General features: G+C 44.6%; 5 protein-coding genes across 5 annotated transcripts; 2 read left to right on the plus strand and 3 right to left on the minus strand.

Moving 5' to 3' along the window:
* Positions 1-5,340: 5,340 nt before the first annotated feature.
* Positions 5,341-6,472, minus strand: K441DRAFT_293265 (60S ribosomal protein uL5). Its single transcript, XM_067640992.1, has 4 exons — positions 6,431-6,472; positions 6,191-6,362; positions 5,833-6,082; positions 5,341-5,723 (listed from the first exon to the last, which is right to left on the minus strand). Exons 1-4 carry the CDS (start codon positions 6,431-6,433, stop codon positions 5,597-5,599), a joined length of 552 nt encoding a protein of 183 aa, XP_067508273.1. The 5' UTR covers positions 6,434-6,472; the 3' UTR covers positions 5,341-5,596.
* Positions 6,473-6,711: 239 nt separating this feature from the next.
* K441DRAFT_736593 (UPF0041-domain-containing protein) lies at positions 6,712-9,290 on the plus strand (the record flags this gene model as incomplete). Its single annotated transcript, XM_067654313.1, has 7 exons — positions 6,712-6,741; positions 6,895-6,966; positions 7,027-7,444; positions 8,042-8,212; positions 8,327-8,399; positions 8,618-8,776; positions 8,888-9,290. The coding sequence occupies 7 exons, from the start codon at positions 6,712-6,714 to the stop codon at positions 9,009-9,011; spliced, it is 1,047 nt and encodes a 348-aa protein (XP_067508274.1). The 3' UTR covers positions 9,012-9,290.
* An 83-nt stretch (positions 9,291-9,373) lies between these two features.
* On the minus strand, positions 9,374-13,451 carry K441DRAFT_603944 (peroxisome biosynthesis protein-like protein (PAS1/Peroxin-1); the record flags this gene model as incomplete). The annotated part of the gene is made up of 4 exons (XM_067645327.1): positions 9,374-12,702; positions 12,764-12,842; positions 12,999-13,262; positions 13,323-13,451. The coding sequence occupies 4 exons, from the start codon at positions 13,449-13,451 to the stop codon at positions 9,374-9,376; spliced, it is 3,801 nt and encodes a 1,266-aa protein (XP_067508275.1).
* Positions 13,452-13,753: 302 nt separating this feature from the next.
* On the plus strand, positions 13,754-16,461 carry K441DRAFT_542374 (DNA replication licensing factor MCM7; the record flags this gene model as incomplete). Its single annotated transcript, XM_067642687.1, has 5 exons — positions 13,754-13,802; positions 13,866-14,125; positions 14,186-14,316; positions 14,368-16,285; positions 16,375-16,461. The coding sequence occupies 5 exons, from the start codon at positions 13,754-13,756 to the stop codon at positions 16,459-16,461; spliced, it is 2,445 nt and encodes an 814-aa protein (XP_067508276.1).
* Positions 16,462-17,751: 1,290 nt separating this feature from the next.
* On the minus strand, positions 17,752-19,001 carry K441DRAFT_293372 (uncharacterized protein). The gene is made up of 2 exons (XM_067640993.1): positions 18,981-19,001; positions 17,752-18,915 (listed from the first exon to the last, which is right to left on the minus strand). The coding sequence occupies exon 2, from the start codon at positions 18,822-18,824 to the stop codon at positions 17,826-17,828; it is 999 nt and encodes a 332-aa protein (XP_067508277.1). The 5' UTR covers positions 18,825-18,915; positions 18,981-19,001; the 3' UTR covers positions 17,752-17,825.
* Positions 19,002-20,458: the final 1,457 nt, after the last annotated feature.

The following is a 20,458-nucleotide window of genomic DNA, read 5'->3' on the forward strand; positions in this document are numbered from 1 at the left end:
AAATCTTTANNAAGATAGATCTAANATNNGCNTACTATTAGATTAGNATTAAGGAAGGCNATNAATAAAANGCAGCCTTTAGGTTAAAGGAAGGACTATATAAGCTATTAGTTATATAATTTGGGCTTATAAACGTACTAGCAATGTTCTAAAAGCATATTAATAATATATTAGAAGAACACTTAAATAAATTTATTATAGTATATCTTAATAATATTATTATCTACTTAATAACTAAGGAAGAATACGGAGAACACGTTAAATAGGTCTTAAAGAGACTATAAGAAGAATAGATGCTAGTAGCAATTAAGAAATGCAAGTTCTTTACCAGGAAGACCGATTTCGTTAGATTTATTATTAAACTAGGCCAACTTAGCATAGATCTAAAGAAGATTAAGGCTATAGTAAATTAGCAGGAACCGGAAAACGTTATATAGTTAAGATTATTCCTAGGGTTTTGCAATTACTATAGAAGGTTTATAGCGCAGTAGTTAAAGGACATTAAGCCATTTACGCGGTTAATAAAGAAAGAAGAACTATAGGTATAGGGAGAGGAGTAAAGGGAACTCTTTAAGAAAGTTAAAGAGTTATTTACCTAGGAGCCAGTTTTTAAGATCTATTAACTAGGACTAAAGACGGTTGTAAAAACGGATGCATTAAACTATATACTAGGGGCGTACTTTATATAAAAGCATTAAAACGGATAGCACCTAGTGGCATACTATAGTTGAAAGATAACACCACTAGAGTTAAACTATAACATCTATAATAAGGAGTTATTAGGTATAGTTACAGCATTAAAGGAATAGAGAGCATTCTTATAAGGCATAGAAAAACTATTTATAGTTAAGACGGATTATAAGAACCTAATAGGATTCCTAATAACGAAGGAACTTAACTAAAGATAGGTTAGATAGGCAGAGATACTTACGGAATACTATTTTGAGATTTAGTATACTAAAGGTATAGACAATATAAGGGCAGATACTCTAAGCCGTAAAGCTAAACTATAAAATAAGGGAAAGCTATTAGGGGCTTTATTACGAAAAGATATAGATAGGTTAATTAGGTATAATTATCCAAAAATTATAGCAACTTAGAAAGACAATAAATTAGAGAAAGTCTACGAGATACTAAAAAGCTTTTAGGGATAAAGAATTCTAAAAGTATAGCTAAAAGATTTATAGACGGATATATACGAAAATCAAGAAGTAAAGTATATCCTAAAAAGCATAGCAGAGCAGTTTATAGAAGACTTCCATAAGGGACTAATTTAAGGACACAATAAAGCCATAGGCTTAGTGTTAAGACTCTAGGAGGAGTATATTATTAACAGAATCTAAAGGATAGCTAAAAGGGTTACTAAAGAATATCTAGATTATTAAAGGAATAAACTAACGAGGCATAAGCTATATAGAGGGCTATAACCTATTAAAATACTAAAGAGACTATAGGAGGTTATATTATAGGACTTTATTATTAAGTTNNTAAANTTAANNGATCCTATTACNNGNTAAGATTANNACGCNATTTTAGTAATAGTAGATAAGCTTATAAAGTAGGGATACTTTATAGCATATATAGAAGAAATCTTAGCGGAAGATATCGCTAGAATCTATATTAAAGAAGTATTTATAAGATATAGAGTACTAAGCAAGATTATATCGGATAAAGATCTAAGATTCGTAGTAGTATTTTAGGAAGTATTCTTAGTAAAGTAAGGAGTTTAAGTAGTAACTTTTACCGCATATTATTCGTAAACAGACGGTTAAATAGAAAGATTAAACTAGACACTAGAACAGTATTTAAGGCATTATATTAATTATATATAGAATAATTAGGTATCACTATTACTAGTTATATAGTTTACATACAATATAACACCTTAAGAAGGAATAGGCACATTACTATTTAAGGCAAATTATGGATATAAGCTAAGAATATTATTATTACTATAGCAAGCGAAGAAAACGAGTAGTATAGCTAAAGAAAGAATAAAGGATTTAATAAATCTTTATATAGACCTTATAAAATTAGTAAAGAAAGTATAAAAGAGAATAAAAAAGTATTATAATGCTAAGAGATCTAAGGGACTAGATCTTAAGGAGGGAGATAAAGTATAGCTACTATATAAAAATTTCAAGAGTTAACAACTAAGTAAGAAGTTAGACTACGTTAGACTAGAACCTTTCAAAATTAAGTAGAAAATTTTACCGGTTATATATAAGTTAAACCTACTAGCCAAAATAAAGATCTACCCTATATAGTATATTGTAATACTAGAGCTAGTATATAGGAATGTTAAGCCACTAGTTTATAAAGCAGACACGTATAAAGGACAAGAAGAAGATAAATAGTAAGTTTTAAAGATTATTAATTATAAGGATATTAACAACGAAATATAGTATAAGGTTAAGTAGATAGGCTATACCAAGACTACCTAGGAGCTATAAGAGAATTTAAAAAATGCTATAGAAAAGGTACAGAAGTATTAGAAGAGAAAAGGTTAGGTAGTATTAATAAAGAGGAATTACTAAAGAATAAGTTACCTAAGGGGGACCCAGGAAGAGCAACTGCCAAACTACTCGGAGTTATTTCCTTCTCTATTAAAAGAGAATCCGTTTTTTTATTACCTAGTTCCTATAAACCTTATTCTATAAGTTTCTACTCCTTAAAATAGACCTTCTTACGCACTTTCTTAAGACGAATTAGTTAAGTAGAGGCAGCAAGACGGGAGTTAAGAGCCCGCTGTTAAGTATTAGTAGCCTCCTTCTTAGCATTACGTAAACAATAAAATTCCGCTAAAGTAATAAATAGTTTATTATTAAGCTTCGCAGCAGTAAATTAAATATAAAACCCTAAAATAAATTAATTAGGGAACTAGATAACTATTAAGAGTAATAGGTCGCATATACTTAGCGTTAGAAATTAAGCGAATATCGTAAGACGATTAAATATTTGCTTTAGTGCACTCTAAATAAAAAGAGGGTTGCTAAGATAAAGGGCTTACCAACGTAACGTAAACTAACCCCTCTTTTACACAACGGGAATATAGAGATAGCATTACCTCACTAAGCGATAGTATAGAAGAAACTATACGCGTATAATAAAGGGTTAAGGAAGAGAAAGAAACTTTAGGCATAATAAGTAATAATATTAACTAAATTAATTAGATGGATATTACACCTCTAGTAAATAACTTAGAGATATTTAGAATCTTTAAGGATAAAGATAAAGAGGAAGGAGATAGTGTTACGGACGCTTTAAGTATAATATTACGACTACTTAGAGAAGAGTTAGAAGAAGCTAGTTGGTTAATATAAGCACAGTCTAGGATAGAACCAGTAGAACTATATAATAAGGGATAGTAAGTAGAGTCACGTAATGTAATCTATATAATCTATATAATCTATAAGATCTATAATAAAGCAAATAGAGCAGACAAAGTAAATAGAGTAATAACTTTCTTAGGAGTACGGTTGTGTATTTAAGGACCCTTAGTCCCTACCTAGATAGTTCCTTCCTTGTAGTAATTCTTAGAATATAATTAGAGTTAATCTATTAGGCAACCACTCCACCAGTTGTTATTACGTTGTTGACTTTTATACTTGCATTTCCTACACACCTAGCCCAATAACGAGCCTATTGTAGTTCTTGCTACAAGGTTCCGTTATATATCTAGTATAGCCTTCTAAAATAGCCCTATCTTATCCATATTATAAACGTCCTTTAGTAAATAAGGTATAATAATTGCTTAAAGCTCTACCATGCGATCTTCTGCTCCCTCTATATTAGCTAAGGCGGCTTTACCGTGCTATTTCCTCTTACAAATACCGTTGCAAGATTTAAAGCCTTCTAACTAGCTAAGTAACCACTTTAGCTTAATTATTATCGCTAATATAGGTATTTGTTGCCATAATTAAGCGGCCGCAGTACGTATAAGGTCGCTAGTAATAGGAATACGAGAGTTTTGTAGGCGTTGGTGCTACTTAAAGAGAGCCTCCTCTAAAAGAGGATGTTCAGCGGCTCTCTTTCGCTCTTACGTGCTTTGCCTACGTTATAATTTAACCCAATTAAGCTGTTAGAATTTATCGCTTAGTATTTCTAATATTAAGGATTAATTAATATTATAATGGAGGAAGTTGCTTACCTAGCAAGCAATCTCTAACTATAGTAGACCAGAGTGTTTTTGGTAGTGGGCGCGTATTTTCTGGCGCTCGTAATCAGTGAAGCCGTAACGGCGTTACCTTGTAAACTTTTAATGTCTTCCCATAATAAATAAGGTAGAATTAAGTATAAAGAGTAAGATCTAAGGGTGATTTTAATGGATTTTGATGGTTATGTAATAGATTTAATGGCTAAACTTACGGTAAGCAAAGGTTAAATCCGACAAATTAAAAACTACTTATACCGATATTGGTGGTAGGTGCTTAACGATATCGTCAAAAGTCAGATTATCGTAATATTACACCAAAAAAGGCTTAATTAAGGGGTGTAGATCGTAATATAGAAGATATCGTTATATACCCCATATCGTATTAAGGGGGTTTGACTGTAGCTATTAATCGTTGATCCTGTTAGTTCACCCACTACAATAATGGGATCGCCACGATTTTTACAGTGAAGGGATGTTTTTAATTTATGCGAGAAGCTGTACGCTATTGAAGACCCACTATTTACTGGAAAAGACGAAACGACGCCGATTCGGAGCACAAAGGCTTCGGCTAGCCATTTTCTAGTTTGATGGAAGGGAAATATCGGTCAACACAATCAACCCATTCCAAACCCGCATAATTTTATACTGTACTAGCATCGGCATTCAGTCATAATGGTTTCGTAGTGGCGTAGAGTCCAATGAGTCTCTTTCAACTATATATTGACCTGAACGGGCTACATCAAACGGATTGCTTAGGCATTTCTTGGACTGACGCTCGAATTTTATAGCTGATTGCAGCTAATTTGAAAGGCTGTATAGTTATCAAAAGAGCTCGATGTTTCCTCAATATCGAGCAGTTTGATTTCAAAAATAGAATTGGCGGATTAAGGCACAACAGCGGAGAATATAGGGGGTTAGTGGTGGGCTAGATTGTTAAAGGAATTAAATATGTATATATAGTTAAGGTCATTCACCAATAGAACGGAATCAATTTCTCCAATTTTATATTTCAATGCCATTGTTATGAGTATCGGAATTCACTTTCTTAATACTGGAGTCAAAGGAATAGTAGCACAAGAGTAAGGGATAAGGTTACAATAATTTTGACAGACTTACCTCGATGTGCCAGTGTCGACAAGACTAGGATGGTTAGAGAAGCTTGAGACAGTATACCGGCAACAGGCACTACACCCCAGAGAAACAGCATGAGAATGATTGAAGCAGATCACCAATGGTTAAGCGGAACATCACCCAAGTGAAGCCTCCATTGTATTTGTGATCGACTCTTGCCCGTAACGAGCAAAGCCAGCTCCGTTGATAGGCCGCATATGGTGTGTATTTGTAGCTACAAAAAGGCTCCCGTGAGTGATGCGCCGAACCGACACCGAAGTCGAAAATGCTTGCTCTCGTGCTAAATTGTCCCCCAGTTATCATACCCATCTACCGCACGATACCCTCGAATCGGTTCTTGTACCACTTAATCGTCTCGTTCTGATTGATGCGGTGGGAGGCGCCGATCCTACTCTTGCATCGCCTCCGCTTGGCAACGCGCTCGCCGGGACGGGTCCTGCAAATTTATGTTATTCATTGAGCTTGAGTAGTACCTCGAATTCCGTTCGAAGATATGAAATGAATTGTCCTCGCATTTCATCCTCTTGCAGATGCTGTCCACTCACATGCAGCAATAGAAGTCCATTCCGTAGATACCAATCGCTGGGTCATACTTGATGCCCAAATCGATGTGTTCGCTGATACCGAAGCCGAAGTTGCCAGTCTCGGAGAAATTTCGCTTCCTCAATTCGTATTCCTTGACCTTCAAACCACGCTCTAGAATTTCCTCGGCCTTGGGTCCACGGACGGTAACGTGCACAGAAATCTTTTCATTACGACGGATACCGAACGTTCGGACGGTGTAGCGGGCCTTGCCTAATGGAAGGAGAATGGAGTTAGTGGAAGGAGTTGTGAGAGAAGTGATTTTGAAGTAGTTGTGTGCTAATATTTAGAGAAGCGCATTGATTGATGGTTTGGACGTACTGTAGACGGGGGTTTGACCGCTCAATTGCTCAAGCACCTTTGCAGCACGAGTGAGTCTGTCACCAGATTCACCGACTGAGATGTTGAGGACAAGTTTTTGGATGCGCAGCTCCCTCATGGGATTGCCGCTCTTGTCCTTGCTGGACTCTGAGCTAACCTGCTGGTTGGGCTGCTGACCTCGTGCCTATGATTATGATTAACAACTAACTTTTAGGATATATCTTCAGGAATCTTTCCTACCATTGTGCTATGATGTGGTGGGGTTAGTTGACTGTTGAGAGCAATGCTCGTTTGGAAGTCGCCAAAATCTGTGGTGTGCGAATTGCCAAGACGCTAACCAAAACAGTCCTCTTTAACGAGGTGCGAGCCTCAAAGCTTCATTTTGAGGTTACTCTTCTGCCCCTACACCTACCGTTCAGTGATCGGTGGCACTCACCTGATACTTGAGCTTCTCAAGGTCGTGAGACCGTGATACCGATTTTTTGAGCAGAGAAGTCGTGTTTGCACGCAGAGCAGCAATCATGGCCGCGGCTAACAGGCAAGGAAAGATGGTAAGTCGCGCTCCCCATTGTCCACATATTCTCAGACCTGAGAGAGACGTCTCAAAGATAGAGCCAGCTGACTTCTGGATTTCCAGCAAAACCTAGTAAGCAACCCCACACCACCTCATATCGGAGACGCAGCAAGTCTAACAAGAGCATTAGATCAATTACCGAATGAGGGCTACCCTCAATGATGGCCGACAAATGGCGGGGCAGATGTTGGCTTTTGACAAGGTTGGAGCTTTTATTCAGACTATTGGTAAAGGAATCGAGCTAACAATGTCATCCTTTCAGCATATGAATCTCGTTCTCGCTGATACTGAAGAATTTCGACGAGTCAAGCGAAAACTTACAAAAGGTGCCCAAGTCGCACCCGGTAGTTCTGCACCCGCGATGATAGAAACTGAAGAAAAGCGCACTTTGGGTTTAACAATCGTCCGCGGAACCCACATCGTCTCCCTCTCTGTAGAAGGCCCTCCACCGGCAGATCCATCAGCAAGACTTGGTACGTCAGCACCGGCTGGCGCTCCGGCAACGCTGGCTACAGGCCCGGGAATTAGTCGACCAGCAGGAAGGGGGCTTCCAGTGGGGCTGACAGGGCCAGCAGCCGGCGTTGGAGGACCGGGACCAGGTGGCTTTGGCGGATTTCCACCGGGAGGATTTGGTGCACCTCCTGGCTTCCCAGGCCGAGGAGGCCCCCCAGGTGGACCTCGTATGTCTAAGATCTTCTTATTTATAAGTTTTCTATTACTAACTCTTTTATAGCTGGCTTCCCCCCACAAGGGTTTCCAGGCGGACCCCCAGGCGGACCACCACGTAAGTTCCAAAGGACTATATGAATACGGTTAAGATCGCTAATGACGCTGCAGCTGGATTTCAACCACCGCCTGGTTTCCAACCTCCTGGGTCAGGTCGAGGTTTCCCACCTCCAGGATTTGGAGGGAGGTAGAGCACGATTGCGATAATATTCGGTCAAAACCTGGCTTCAGGCCAAATGGAAGTTTAACAAATTATACAACATCCAAGCTAACTTACAAGTTTACCCTCTGGGCACGAAGCAAGAATGAAGGTCACGCAGTTACAGAGAGGTATAAATTCTTGGAGGGGTTTCAGCCAATCATGCCACTGCTTGCATTTTAACTAGCAAAAGTACTTGGGTGTTAAATAGAAGAACAATGATACCATGCATGAGAGAATAACGATCAATTCTAATCCAGCCAACGCCTATTCCGCTTATACATTGAATTTGAAGATGATGACTTGAAATTCGACAGACTTTGTAAGCACGTGACACATTGCTACTCCGAAGTAAGTGCGGTTCGGGTCCCGGATGTTCAACTAAGAAAGTCGCCGCAAGCTATCCTCAACTCAATTCTCACTTTCACCTCCCAGCACACATCCTCCACCATGGCCGCCGCAGTGAAAGCGCTCAATGCGAAGATACGGTCGAATAAGTACCTCGATTATTTCTGCTCGACCCGTATGTAACTTACACTCCTCTTCCTCGCTCTCTTTCAGAGTTTCGACCGAAATTCCGGACAATATCGGCTTTGTGAATGTTTTGCTAATTGATGCTGATATTTTTGGAGAGCAGACTTCTGGGGTCCGGCGAGTAACTTCGGTATCCCGATTGCGGCGGTCGCAGACATGACGAAGGACCCTGAGATGTGCGTGTTTCCATGATGACTCCGAGTAGTGCTCAGCATACCTAGCCCTTCAACAACTTCCACAATGCTTCCAGTACCTTTTCTGCACGTTCCATAAGCACATGCTCCAATCCTGTCTCAAGAATCATTCTCGCTTTTCGCGCTTGCTGAATCATATCTATATATTGACAATGAGCGTGCGACCAAGTACAGAGTTTGCTAATGTTGTCAATGTTTAGTATTTCCGGCCGTATGACCCTCGCTCTTTCTTGCTACAGTGCCGTCTTCATGCGCTATGCTATGGCCGTCCAACCGCGCAACTACCTCCTCTTTGGCTGCCATTTCATCAACTGTACGTCACAGCTGACACAAGGATATCGGTACCTGAATTACTGGAAGTATGTGCTCCACCTCCGTTCTAAGCCACTATGTCTGCTCGAACCCTAGAAATGGCTCGGCCAGCATAGTAGCTACTTGGATATTACAAGCTAACATATCGCGCGTCCTAGTTTCGGCGGCCGAGAAAAGACTCTCGAGGCGAAGGCGAAAGAGGGATTGGTAGCCGCACAAGGGGCAGCATCGAATGTTGCGACACAGGTGAAGGAGACGGCACAGAAAGCTGTGGAGAAGTAAAGAGAACGGAACTGTTGAAGGATGAGGTCTAAGTCGGTGCGAGGTGGCTGGTTGGGACGGAGGGTCGTCGGAATGTATTGGAGGGTAATGAACGAAGCATGCGAATACCTATTCTGTGGTATTATGCGAAATACTACTTCTACGGGTTGGGCGGATCCGCTATCTATTAGTCTTGCTACAGGATATCCTCAATGAGGGAAACGGTAGGGCATGTTTTTGGGCTTTAGACTCTGACATTATCAATACTCCTAATTTTTGGACCCCTTTGTCCATATGTAAGCTGCATACTCGTTAATCTCATACCTCACAAAGATTGCAAATATTAATACATGCGCCATACATCTAAACTTCTCCGCTCTCTCTTACATCAAACTCGTCCGCCCTCCAATTTCACTTCCTCCCTGCCCGCTCGGCAGCTCGCCGTTCCTACCCACCACGAACTCTTTATAAATGCCTGCCAATCTCCTCCTCTCCTCTGGGCTGATACTCGACCGTGTCGTTGCCAGCGAGCTCTTGATGTGACGCCACTGGATCTCCGGCTCCTTGTTTTCCGCCCTGTCTTCTTTATCATTGCTAGTATCTGCATCCTGAGGCTGGTGCGACTGGTATTGGAGCAGTTTTTGCTTACGACGGATTGACTGCAACGAAGCGAGTTTAGCGGCAATAGTAGCGCGCTCGGTAAGCTCTGCGGAAGTCAGGGGCTGGCTCTCATCGGAAGGCGTCAAAGAGTCTCCAAAACGAAAGTGCACGAAATCCGTGACGCCCTTTGATGCCCCCCAAGACTTAGCTGTGTTGTTTGAACCGTTGACGCCTTTCCCCTTGCCTATCTCACCGATATCTTGGACGTCGCCCAGCGCGTCATGGATAGCTTCTAGCTGCGCATTGTACACCACTGCCTGTAAATCCGCTCCTGAATAGCCCTCAGTCCTCTGCGCTATCTCACGGAGGTTCTCTCCGTGAGAATCAGTGCTGAGAACGTTGTAAGCAAGTCTTAGTTTCCGCGTGACAGCTTTCAGGATGTCGATGCGTTCTTCGAGCCCTGGTAAGTCGCAGATTAGGTTCTTGTCTAGCCGCCCGGGACGCAGGAGTGCGGGATCGATTAAGTCCGGTCGGCTCGTCGCGGCAAGGACGTAGACGCCTGATAGGCCTTCTGCACCATCCATCTGGGTAAGAAGCTGGTTGACCACACGATCTGTTACGCCAGTGCTGTCGTGTCCACGCTTCGGCGCAATGGAGTCAAACTCGTCGAAGAAAAGGACGCAAGGCCGAGCAGCTTCAGCCCGCTCAAACAAGTCTCGCACCGATTTTTCGCTAGCTCCGATGTACTTGTTCAAAATCTCAGGGCCCTTGACGGATATGAAATTAAGCCCGCATTCTCCAGCTACTGCTGATGCGAGGAGCGTTTTGCCGCATCCCGGATAGCCATAGAGGAGCAAGCCGGAACGCAGCCGAAGCGGGCATTGAGCGAAAATAGGCGCATAGGTGGTCGGATATTGAAGAGTTTCGAGAAGGGTTTGACGGGTGGAGTGGAGCCCCCCAATGGAATCCCAGCGAGTTGTTGAGGATTGGAGTGTAACGTTACGTAGAGAGGCAGGCGTGAAGCCGGAAAGAGCTCGAGTGAAATCGTCTTTAGAGAGATGAATGGCGCTTGTATTAGAAACGTGCGAGTGCAGATGTTGGGTTGAAGTGCTGACAGAGCGGATTAATGCTTCGCTGCGAGCGCGGGACACTAGCAGGACGAGGTCGCCGGGCATGTAGCCGTCGGTCATGCCAGCAAGATCAAGGAAGTCGATGCTTGAGTCGACAACGAAGCCATCTGGTTGAGATTCTCGTTGGTGGGATGTGTGAGATGTATGAGATGTGCTTGGCCTGCTTCCTGAGGTAGAGCTACCTAGGAAAGATTGAGTATCAGATGGTATGCCGTTTTGTTGCCCTTGCAACTCTGCAGGTTTAGCATCTTGGTGTACGAGCATCTCTAGCACTCGCCTTCTTCCCTCCTTATTAGGTGCTTTGAAACTAACAATCTCTCGAACAACATGGCCTCCGATGATGACATTATTCAAAGCCTCCTTACTCTGCGCTGTTGCTAAAAGGACAACGCCAGAGTCCATCGAACAGTATTGCCTCACGATGGAGCAGATACTCTCACTGATGTGCCGGCTTCTGCCATTCTCACCACCGACCTGCAATTCCGTCTCGACTGGGCAAAGTCGGTCAAGGTCATCAAGAACGACTACAGCTCTGCCTCCAAGGCGAGCACCCCATGATGCGGCTGTGAAAAGGCGGTTGAGAGTCTCTTTAATGGTGGAGACACGTGTCTCATCATTGACGAGCTTACGGCAGGGAAAGTAAACGACGTTGAAAAGAAACTTTGAACGCAGATGATGGGCTAGAAGATGAGTAAGAGTGGTCTTCCCAGCTCCAAGCCCACCAGTCAACAGCACAGAGGAGTGATGGGACAAATGTGAAGTCAGCTGCTCAATTAGCGGATCGATTCCAACCATTTTAGGTTCTATTTTCGGCAATGGTTCTCCTCCTGGCCATCCCTTTAGAGCACCAGAAGACTTGGGAATATCAGGTTGCACTTCAATGCTTATTTTCCTTTCAGAACCCAAAAACCAAGCCGGTGGTAATTTGCTCCCATCTCCTGGCTGCTGTTGTGTAGGCTCGAATTTGACAGTCCCACCTTGCCAGTCTTTTTCGGATTTTTCGGGCACTGGAAGTATCATGCCATCTGTTACCGGTCCATCCAGAAGTCCATTTCCCTGGGGAGCCTTTCCATACATAACCTTGATTCTTTGGGCAGCTGCCTCGCGTTCCTGCTTAGACTCGCCGCCAAATTTAAGAACAGAGCTAAGTTGAGAAGTTGCTGCAGAAAACGGAATTATTTTCAAGCTCTTTACCCCAAAATCTCTAGACCCCGGTGGTTTTACCATAGAGGACGGTTTAGAGACCTGAGATGGAGCGCATTCAATACGCACAAGGCCACCTACTAAGCCTTCTGAACCAAGAACCTTACATAGATCGGTAGATAGTGCAACATGGCGACTATCTGGCGCATCTTCCCAGGCTCCAATGTGTGCTATGACTTTTGTAGCAAGCTTCTCTGTTTCTTGCTCTTTCTGGGAATCTGTTGGCTCTTGCAGCCCCGCAGGCCTTACAATCGAGATAGAGACCCAAGTGACGCCTCTCAGCGCCCTTGTAAGCAACATATCTCGATCAACCCAAACATTTAGACCCTCATTTACTATGGTTTCGTCGTCATCAAACCATTCGCCACCAAGACCTCTATCGACACCACGGAGAAAGATGGCTCCACGACTGGAGGCCTCATCCCGGCCACTTCTGCGCCGTACGGTGCTTGCTGTACTTTTACCACCTGCACTCCTTCGACTGGTACCCCCAACGCTTCTGCTTTCCCTTCCAGAACTCCGTTCAGCTTTCTGCCGCGTTTTAGGTGCCACAATAACTTCTGCATCAGGAGATATCTTAACAAACGGCGATGCTTGAGGAGGTACAGGGTTTACAGAGGTAACGATGATGTTTGCGGTCGTTGTAGGAGACAGGTGGAGTGTCAATGGATGTGGAGGCTGGCGTTGACTTTCGGATGCTGGTATGAATGACGGGTTTGGCAGTGCACGAATTTGAGAAAGGAAATTAATCTCTAGGAATTGCGCATGCAGCTCAATCACTACGTTTGGTACAGGTCAGAATGAGAGTTATTAGCCCGTGGATCGTCATTGAGAACGTACTTTCCCAGTCTACCGGCGTCAAAGGCTCGATATTAATAGTGTGCGCCTGTGGCGGGTCGACATGAAGCAGAATTCCAACCTACTGAAACATATCAGTAGATATTCGACCTTGCATGAAGCAGAATTCCAACCTACTGAAACATATCAGTAGATATTCGACCTTGCATGAAGCAGAATTCCAACCTACTGAAACATATCAGTAGATATTCGACCTTGTTCTCCTATCCGTATCTACCTTCTGCCCCTCAGCAAGTCCAAGCAATCGTGCAAATGTTGCGTCGACCTCTACAGCCGGTATATCTTGATCTCTGTTGACAGCACTGCCCCTACTACCGCTCAGGCCGTCTCGGCCGACAACTGGCGCAAGTTTGCGCTTGCTCTGCATTCCAGTCCATCCTGCGAAAACCGACTTCTGGACAGACGGAGCATTTTTAGTGTCCAAACTACTTGGGTGAGGAGGCTGGCGGTAATTGAGTTCGACAACAACATTCTGTGCGATCTGTACGTTATAATTCTTTAGAATAATCTACCACGCATTATGTGAAGGTTTCATTCTTACAGTGTTCGCATTAACTAGAACTGAGACTAGGGAAGAAGGGAGATTAACAAGACAATTTTTAAGAGATTGTAACAAAGAGACTTCGGCCTGAACAGCCTGACCTGTTGGCCTCCTTACTGCAGGAGCCATGTTGACAGGAGATGGTATGAAGGAGGAAGTAAAGACATGGTGTTGGTGACTTTGACATGCCGAGGTAAGCTAGGTGCTCTAAAAGACAAGGCGGTCACAGAGGGCAAACCCGCGAAAGAAAATCAAGTGCGGCGGCATGGATGGCCAAACCCCTGCCCGCATTAAACGCGAAAATGCAACGGTCAGCGCGTTCCCAGCCCCCATCCCGACATCTCTTCCTCCACCGACCACCTGCGATACCCATACCAAGTAAACGTACTTCCACCCTCTTTTCTTCTTCAAAATTTCGCGTTTGAGGCGCAATGGCGCTTCTTACCCACAAAACCCTCGTCAACTACGAGGAACAACAAGGTAACTCTCTGAAATGCGCCTGTCAAATTTAGCAGGACTTTGCTAATGGCAACGATTCTTCAGCGCAATTCGAGGATTTCCTGCAAACTTTCAAGTCGTCTTCCACAGAGGCCACCGAGCAGCTCCAAGACTTGAATCTAGGTGAGGATGGACAGAGCGACGAGTATGATTTCATGGACGAATCCGACGATGGCGCCGAGGGCCAGCGAAGCCGGAGACAGGAGCACAATCGTGACCCGAAGAAGAAATATATGCAGATGTTACAAGATGTCGCGGATCGGGTGACTTCGCAGATAACAATAGACCTGGATGATCTGGATGCAGTGGGTATTTTGCGCAAGCGCTTAGACGGAATGGAGGAGCTAACGCGTAATTGGGAACAGTACGAGAAGAGTCTTGGGGATGAGGCCGACTTTAAACTTGTCTCATCAATAGAGAAGAACGCATTTCACTACATCGAAGTCTTCTCAAGGGCGGCAGACAAGGTTATGCCTGAATCGGTGGCCGAACCGAAGTCAGCTCTGTCCCTTTCTCCAAAGAATGAATTTGACTAATAGTTGCGCAGCTTCAAGGACGATGTTCTAGATATTATCATGACTCAACGCTCAAAACGTAATGAAAGGATACAAGAAGCTCAATCAGCAGAAGATGCTGCTGCTCCATCACCCGAATCCATTTTCCCACCAGCCCTGACTCGACGATACACGCTAAACTTCAAACCTATAACACCTTCAGGTTCAAGCAGTGACAGGAGCTCAAAAGCACTAGCTGTTCGGAATGTCCGAGGAGAACATCTTGGCCACCTTATCACCGTGCGCGGAATTGCAACAAGAGTGTCAGATATCAAGCCATCTGTCCAAGTTAACGCGTATTCTTGCGACAGGTGTGGCTGCGAAATTTTCCAACCCATCACAACCAAGCAGTTTACACCAATGGTTGAGTGCCCCTCAGAAGAGTGCAAAATGAATAACACCAAAGGCCAGCTTTTCCTCTCCACTCGAGCTTCAAAGTTCCTGCCATTCCAGGAAGTCAAGATTCAGGAGATGGCTGATCAGGTCCCTGTTGGCCACATCCCGAGGCAGCTTACAGTGCATTGTCACGGTGCGCTGGTGAGGCAGATAAATCCAGGCGATGTGATCGATATTGCGGGTATCTTCCTGCCGACACCGTATACTGGATTCAAGGCAATCAAGGCAGGGTTACTCACCGACACTTATCTCGAGGCACAATACGTCAATCAGCACAAGAAGGCTTACGATGATATTGTCCTGGCTCAACCTACGCTACGGAGGATGAACGAGCTCGAAAGAACAGGCCAGCTCTATGAATACTTATCACGCTCAATTGCACCGGAAATCTTTGGTCACATCGACGTCAAAAAAGCACTTCTTTTGCAGTTGATTGGCGGCGTTACCAAAGAGATGGGTGACGGCATGCGCATCCGCGGTGATATCAATGTTTGCTTAATGGGAGATCCTGGTGTTGCCAAATCCCAACTCCTGAAATACATCACAAAGGTCGCGCCCCGTGGTGTATACACGACCGGTCGTGGCAGCAGTGGCGTTGGTTTGACGGCAGCCGTAATGCGTGACCCCGTCACTGATGAAATGGTGCTCGAAGGCGGTGCCTTGGTTCTTGCCGACAATGGCATGTGCTGCATAGACGAGTTTGACAAGATGGACGATGGAGACCGGACGGCCATCCACGAAGTCATGGAGCAACAGACCATCTCGATCAGCAAAGCCGGTATCACCACCACCCTTAACGCACGCACGTCCATCCTCGCAGCCGCTAACCCTCTCTATGGTCGCTACAACCCACGTATCTCCCCTGTTGAAAATATCAACCTTCCCGCAGCCCTACTCTCGCGTTTCGACGTCCTTTTCTTGATATTAGACACGCCTAGCAGAGACTCAGATGAAGAACTCGCGCGCCATGTTACCCACGTACACATGCACAATGCACACCCAGAAGCACCTGGCGGCATTATCTTCAGTCCCGCTGAGGTCCGACAATGGGTCGCCCGCGCAAGGTCTTTCCGACCTGTCGTTCCCAAGGAGGTGTCCGACTACATGGTCGGCGCATACGTGCGCATGCGACAGCAGCAGAAGCGGGACGAAGGATCCAAGAAAGCGTTCACACATACATCACCGCGTACGCTCCTTGGCGTGGTCCGTCTCGCGCAAGCGCTTGCGCGACTGCGTTTCTCGGAGGAGGTCATTACCGAAGATGTGGATGAGGCGCTTAGAATCACGGAAGTTAGCAAGGCAAGCTTGTACGCCGAGGAGAGGGGTAGGGACGATCACACGCCTAGCAGCAAGATTTACCACCTTATCCGTAGTATGGCTGCAAGCGGAGCTGCCGCCGTGGGCGACGGGAGCCGTGGAGAGCTGGATCTCAGGAGAGTTAGAGAGCGGGTGCTTGCTAAGGGGTTTACGGCAGATCAGTTCGAGCAGGCAATTGATGAGTATGCGTTGTTAGATGTGAGTATACCTACCATTTTTACTCTTCCCGTATTTGTACTAGCGGCTAGAGAATGGCTCTGGTTCATGGTGCTAACGATGGGATTTAGGTCTGGCAAACGGCTGCTGAAGGCACGAGGCTGGTTTTTATTGAGGCAGGGAATGAAGATCAGGATATGGGCGACGATGACTTCTAGAGCCGTAAATGATTGTCGCAGTCCACGACCAGCGGTTTACGGATGCCGGCGTGCAGAGGCGTTAATGAAGTTATACCTTGGTATCATTGAATATACGTTTGGCTTAATTAAGTCAGGGCATCTGTTTGGTTGGTTGCTTGACATCAAAAGAGTATCGACCGTTGCATATTTAGTTTAAAGGCCTGAGACCGGTACTGGACAACGCGAAGAACGCAAATTTCAGCTACATAGGCCTTGTGATACTCTTCCGATGATCGTTTGCATTACATCTATCGAAGCCTGCTCCAGGTTCTAGACATCAAGTCGAAGGCGCGCCATATAGCAGTGGACATGGTACCCTCTTTAGCTAGTCTTACTACTTTGTGCAAACGATGAAGGTGTGTTGAGAAAGAAGAGTTTCTCTGAAAAGATGTTAATTTTAGCTGCGTTATGGCATTCCTAATATACTCGGTCAGCTTTTATACAAAGATATATAATGCCTCTGGTAACTTAGGTTACGCCTACCTCCTGTGCTTTACATCCCTCACGCTTTCTAGTCTTGCATCCCATTAATCCGGTCCACTCTGGAATGTGCACTTGCTCTTGCCAGCCCAAGTTCATTTGTTGTTCGTGGATTTTTATGTCGACAGAAGCATGCCCGTATTTTAATATGCACATTGTTTTACTTTGGCGAGTTACGAGTGGTTTTCTTTACAACTTTATTATAGGGCAATCAACCGATTGATACAAGTACAAGCCTTATAGTATGTATTATAGAACGTAGTCCACGTAGCGGACAAAAAAAATTACACACGTTACATGGCGTCCGGAGGCCCCCCTGAAGATCCCGCGCGCGTCTCTGCGAGTATAACATTCTACTTTGTACCTCAAATACGTCAAAATAATACGAAATACTCTTACACGCCGCAAAAACCCTACTCCTAAGGAGGTGGAGGCACCAAAGCACGATCATGCCCCAAAAAGAGCACGGATACAAGGCTCTGTTGTGGACTGGGCTAAGTCAAAGTCCAGCCTTACTTTTAGAGCTTTTTTTTGATATTACCGCGTCACGACGTACTAACTACCGTTACTTTACTAGCGATCCTCGCAGACTTCATAATATACTAGATGGCAGCTCGGATCGACGCGGCCGCAAGCCAATGCTTACCGCGAAGGAGAGCGCAAGCCTGGAGATCAAGTACCCAAGCTGTCCAAGTACACCCGTGGCCTTGTTATGACTGGTTTCTCAAGGCCGGCTTTTGGCTCGTTTTAGGCACGAAAAATGGGTTGGACCAATAGATTGGAGGAATAGTTGACTATTATCTTACATGCTGCTTAGAGACGTACACTACGATTGCCGTATTACGCAGTAAATTAAAGTGCAGTCAATCGGCTTTCGCACCGCCCCCAACGCTGCTGTCCTTTTCATGAACTACAGGCTGATACAACGGAGAACCCGCCCAATGCTTCCATAGCCACTCTGTCTTTTCATCTGGTTTGGGTGAGACCCATCCTTCAAAGCCGAGCGGGAAGTGCTGCCAGCGTTTTATTGGCGAGACTGGAAGTTTTGCGAAGTTGCTTGGAACTCGGGGGTAAGCGAGGCGAGTTACAAGAGAGACATTAAAATCAATAATTGTCACTCGCAGGTCAGTGCTCCTTAGATCGCTACCACTACAGAGAACATTGCGCGGGGCGAAGTCCTTATGGTGGACACCATGGAAAGCTATAGCCCTCTCAGCATCTATAGCTTTGACCATAATACTTGATCGCTCTTCTTCGGTAAACTCATTTGCGTCGAGATCCTGCATGCAAACCCCATCAACAAACTCCATCAAAATTAAGCGAACAGGCCTTTTCCTAGGACCGGAAGGCGTATTAACGGTTATATCGCACGTCCAAGAGCCGTAGTACTTTGGGATTATCGTACCCTCCAACGGACCGCGGAGTTCGTTGTAAGAAGCAGCTTCTCGGCTGTAGTCAAAGTCCGCTCGCATGATAACATCGTCCCGACGAGAAGAATTTTTGTATGCGGGATAGTATAAGGGGTCGTATATCTTCGCCACTAGGTTGCCATTGGCGACAACAATTTGCGCCCCACCTCCATCGCAAACACGGAGTTCCTTGGTGATTATGAAGGAGAAGGTATCGTCATCGCAGGTTGAACCTTCCAATGGATGCCATGAAAGGCAGTACTCCAGCTGAGTCAGCTTCTGGAGATTATCTGGAAAGGATGGTCGGAGGTTCGGGTACGGTCTCAGAAACGGTGGGGGTGATATATGACGTCTAACAGTGAAGGTTTGACCAACAGTATAGGGAATATGAGGCTTGTCAAGATCCGGAGCCGGAACTGGAGAAAAGGGTAGAGGTAGCACTTTTCTGTTCATATCGCTGGGAGACGGAGGGGACTAAGGTTGCGGGTTTTGTCTTTAAGGTGATTTTGGTAGGCGCGGTGAGAGCTGGGCGCGGTAGCAAAACCTGGGATGCAAAGGACTGGGTAAAAAATTATTAGCCGAGAAGTCATCGGAATGCTGGACTAATACCTTTGTCGACTTCTTCGCAAGAAAAGACTTCGTCGAAATCCAAGAACGGAGCCCACGAACGCGCGTTTACGCAGGGAAAGTTTCGGCCGCCTAAGTAAGAATCGGGCCTGAGCGCTCGGATACTGCGGCCGGATTAAACCACTAGAAAGAGAGGCGGTTGTAGAATGAACAAAGAGGCCAAGTGTTCGGAGCAGAGAAGGGTAGAGGTAGCGACCCGTGTTTTGGTTTCGTCGGACGTCATGCCTACGCTACTGCCTAATATAGCCTATTGCCAAGGCTCTTCAAGGCCCGTTGCTAACCGCACGCACTGCTCGAATAAGCGCCGGAATTCGGGAACCTACCGAAAACGCTATACCTCTATAGATTTGATTAATTAATTACCATCAACTATGCCTTCAAATCGTACTTCCAATGATATAGATCTTGTTCAACCGATTTAATACAAAGTTCCACCAAACCGGGTTGCTAAAAAACCATCCCCCGAGCCATGGGAGCTGCCCGATTTCGAGCCTTTGCATATTAACGATTTCGATAACTATGGCACCCCAAATCTACCTCCTACGCTTGATCGAAACGATCCGTTTGCTATATTTAGTCAATTCTTTACTAGTAAGATTATGGATAAGCTGGCAGAGTGGACGAATAAGTACGTAGAGCTGCACCCGTTGAATAATGTAGGTGAAAAGCTACGGGCCCGTCTATGGAAGCTAACATGCAAAGAAGAACTCTGGGCGTATTTTGGTGTGCTTATTTATATGGGCCTTACACAGGAATCGTCTATTAAGGATTACTGGGGTTCTTTGGACACCACTGGCTTAGAGTATATTATTAAAAAATATATTGGCCGGGTATAATTTAAACAACTTAATCGTTACTTTTGGTGCACAGAACCATGGCCAGATAATGATCCTATACCACGATCTACATTTGATAGAGTTAATAGGCTTACTGAACATATTCGGCTTACCTGTAGGAAGCTCTATAACCCTGGCACCCACCTTATGGTCAATGAGATGATTAAACGCTTTATAGGCCGCGTACCTGAAATTATTAATATTCCTTTTAAACTAACACCCAAAGGCTTTAAATAATAGGTCCTAGCGAATGAGGGCTATATACTTGATTGGCTGTAGCACGTAAGAGGTAATAAAGCAGGCCCAGTGTTAGGTGAAACCTGAGTATATAGTTATATAGCTGCGAGGCGACTCGCATGCGACTCGCCTGTGAGGCACGTGCTCTGCACGTGCCTAGGGAAATCCCTTTCTTACCTCGCACCTCAGACTCCTCCTTCTCCCTTAAGGATTCGTCTACTTATATAATATACCCTATTGTTCTATTATTGAACTCCCTATCTATATCCTTACCTTACATTCAAATCCTTACCAATTCCCTTGGGAGGATAGCCGGTTCAATTTTCCATGATGCCTCCGAAGATAAGATCGACGCCTGTACTTGATGGTAATACGCCCGCAATACGA

This window comes from Cenococcum geophilum (assembly GCF_001692895.1).
Source record: "Cenococcum geophilum 1.58 unplaced genomic scaffold K441scaffold_6, whole genome shotgun sequence".
In the NCBI taxonomy this organism is placed as follows: domain Eukaryota; kingdom Fungi; phylum Ascomycota; class Dothideomycetes; order Gloniales; family Gloniaceae; genus Cenococcum; species Cenococcum geophilum.

Coding starts and splice junctions, on each gene's coding strand:
- K441DRAFT_293265 (XM_067640992.1), bottom strand. Junction 6,083..6,190: donor CGGTCAAACCCCCGTCTACA/GTACGTCCAAAC, acceptor TCCTTCCATTAG/GCAAGGCCCGCTACACCGTC. Junction 5,724..5,832: donor ATGGACTTCTATTGCTGCAT/GTGAGTGGACAG, acceptor ATAAATTTGCAG/GACCCGTCCCGGCGAGCGCG.
- K441DRAFT_293372 (XM_067640993.1), bottom strand. CDS start 18,824: ATGAACAGAAAAGTGCTACCTCTACCCTTTTCTCCAGTTCCGGCTCCG.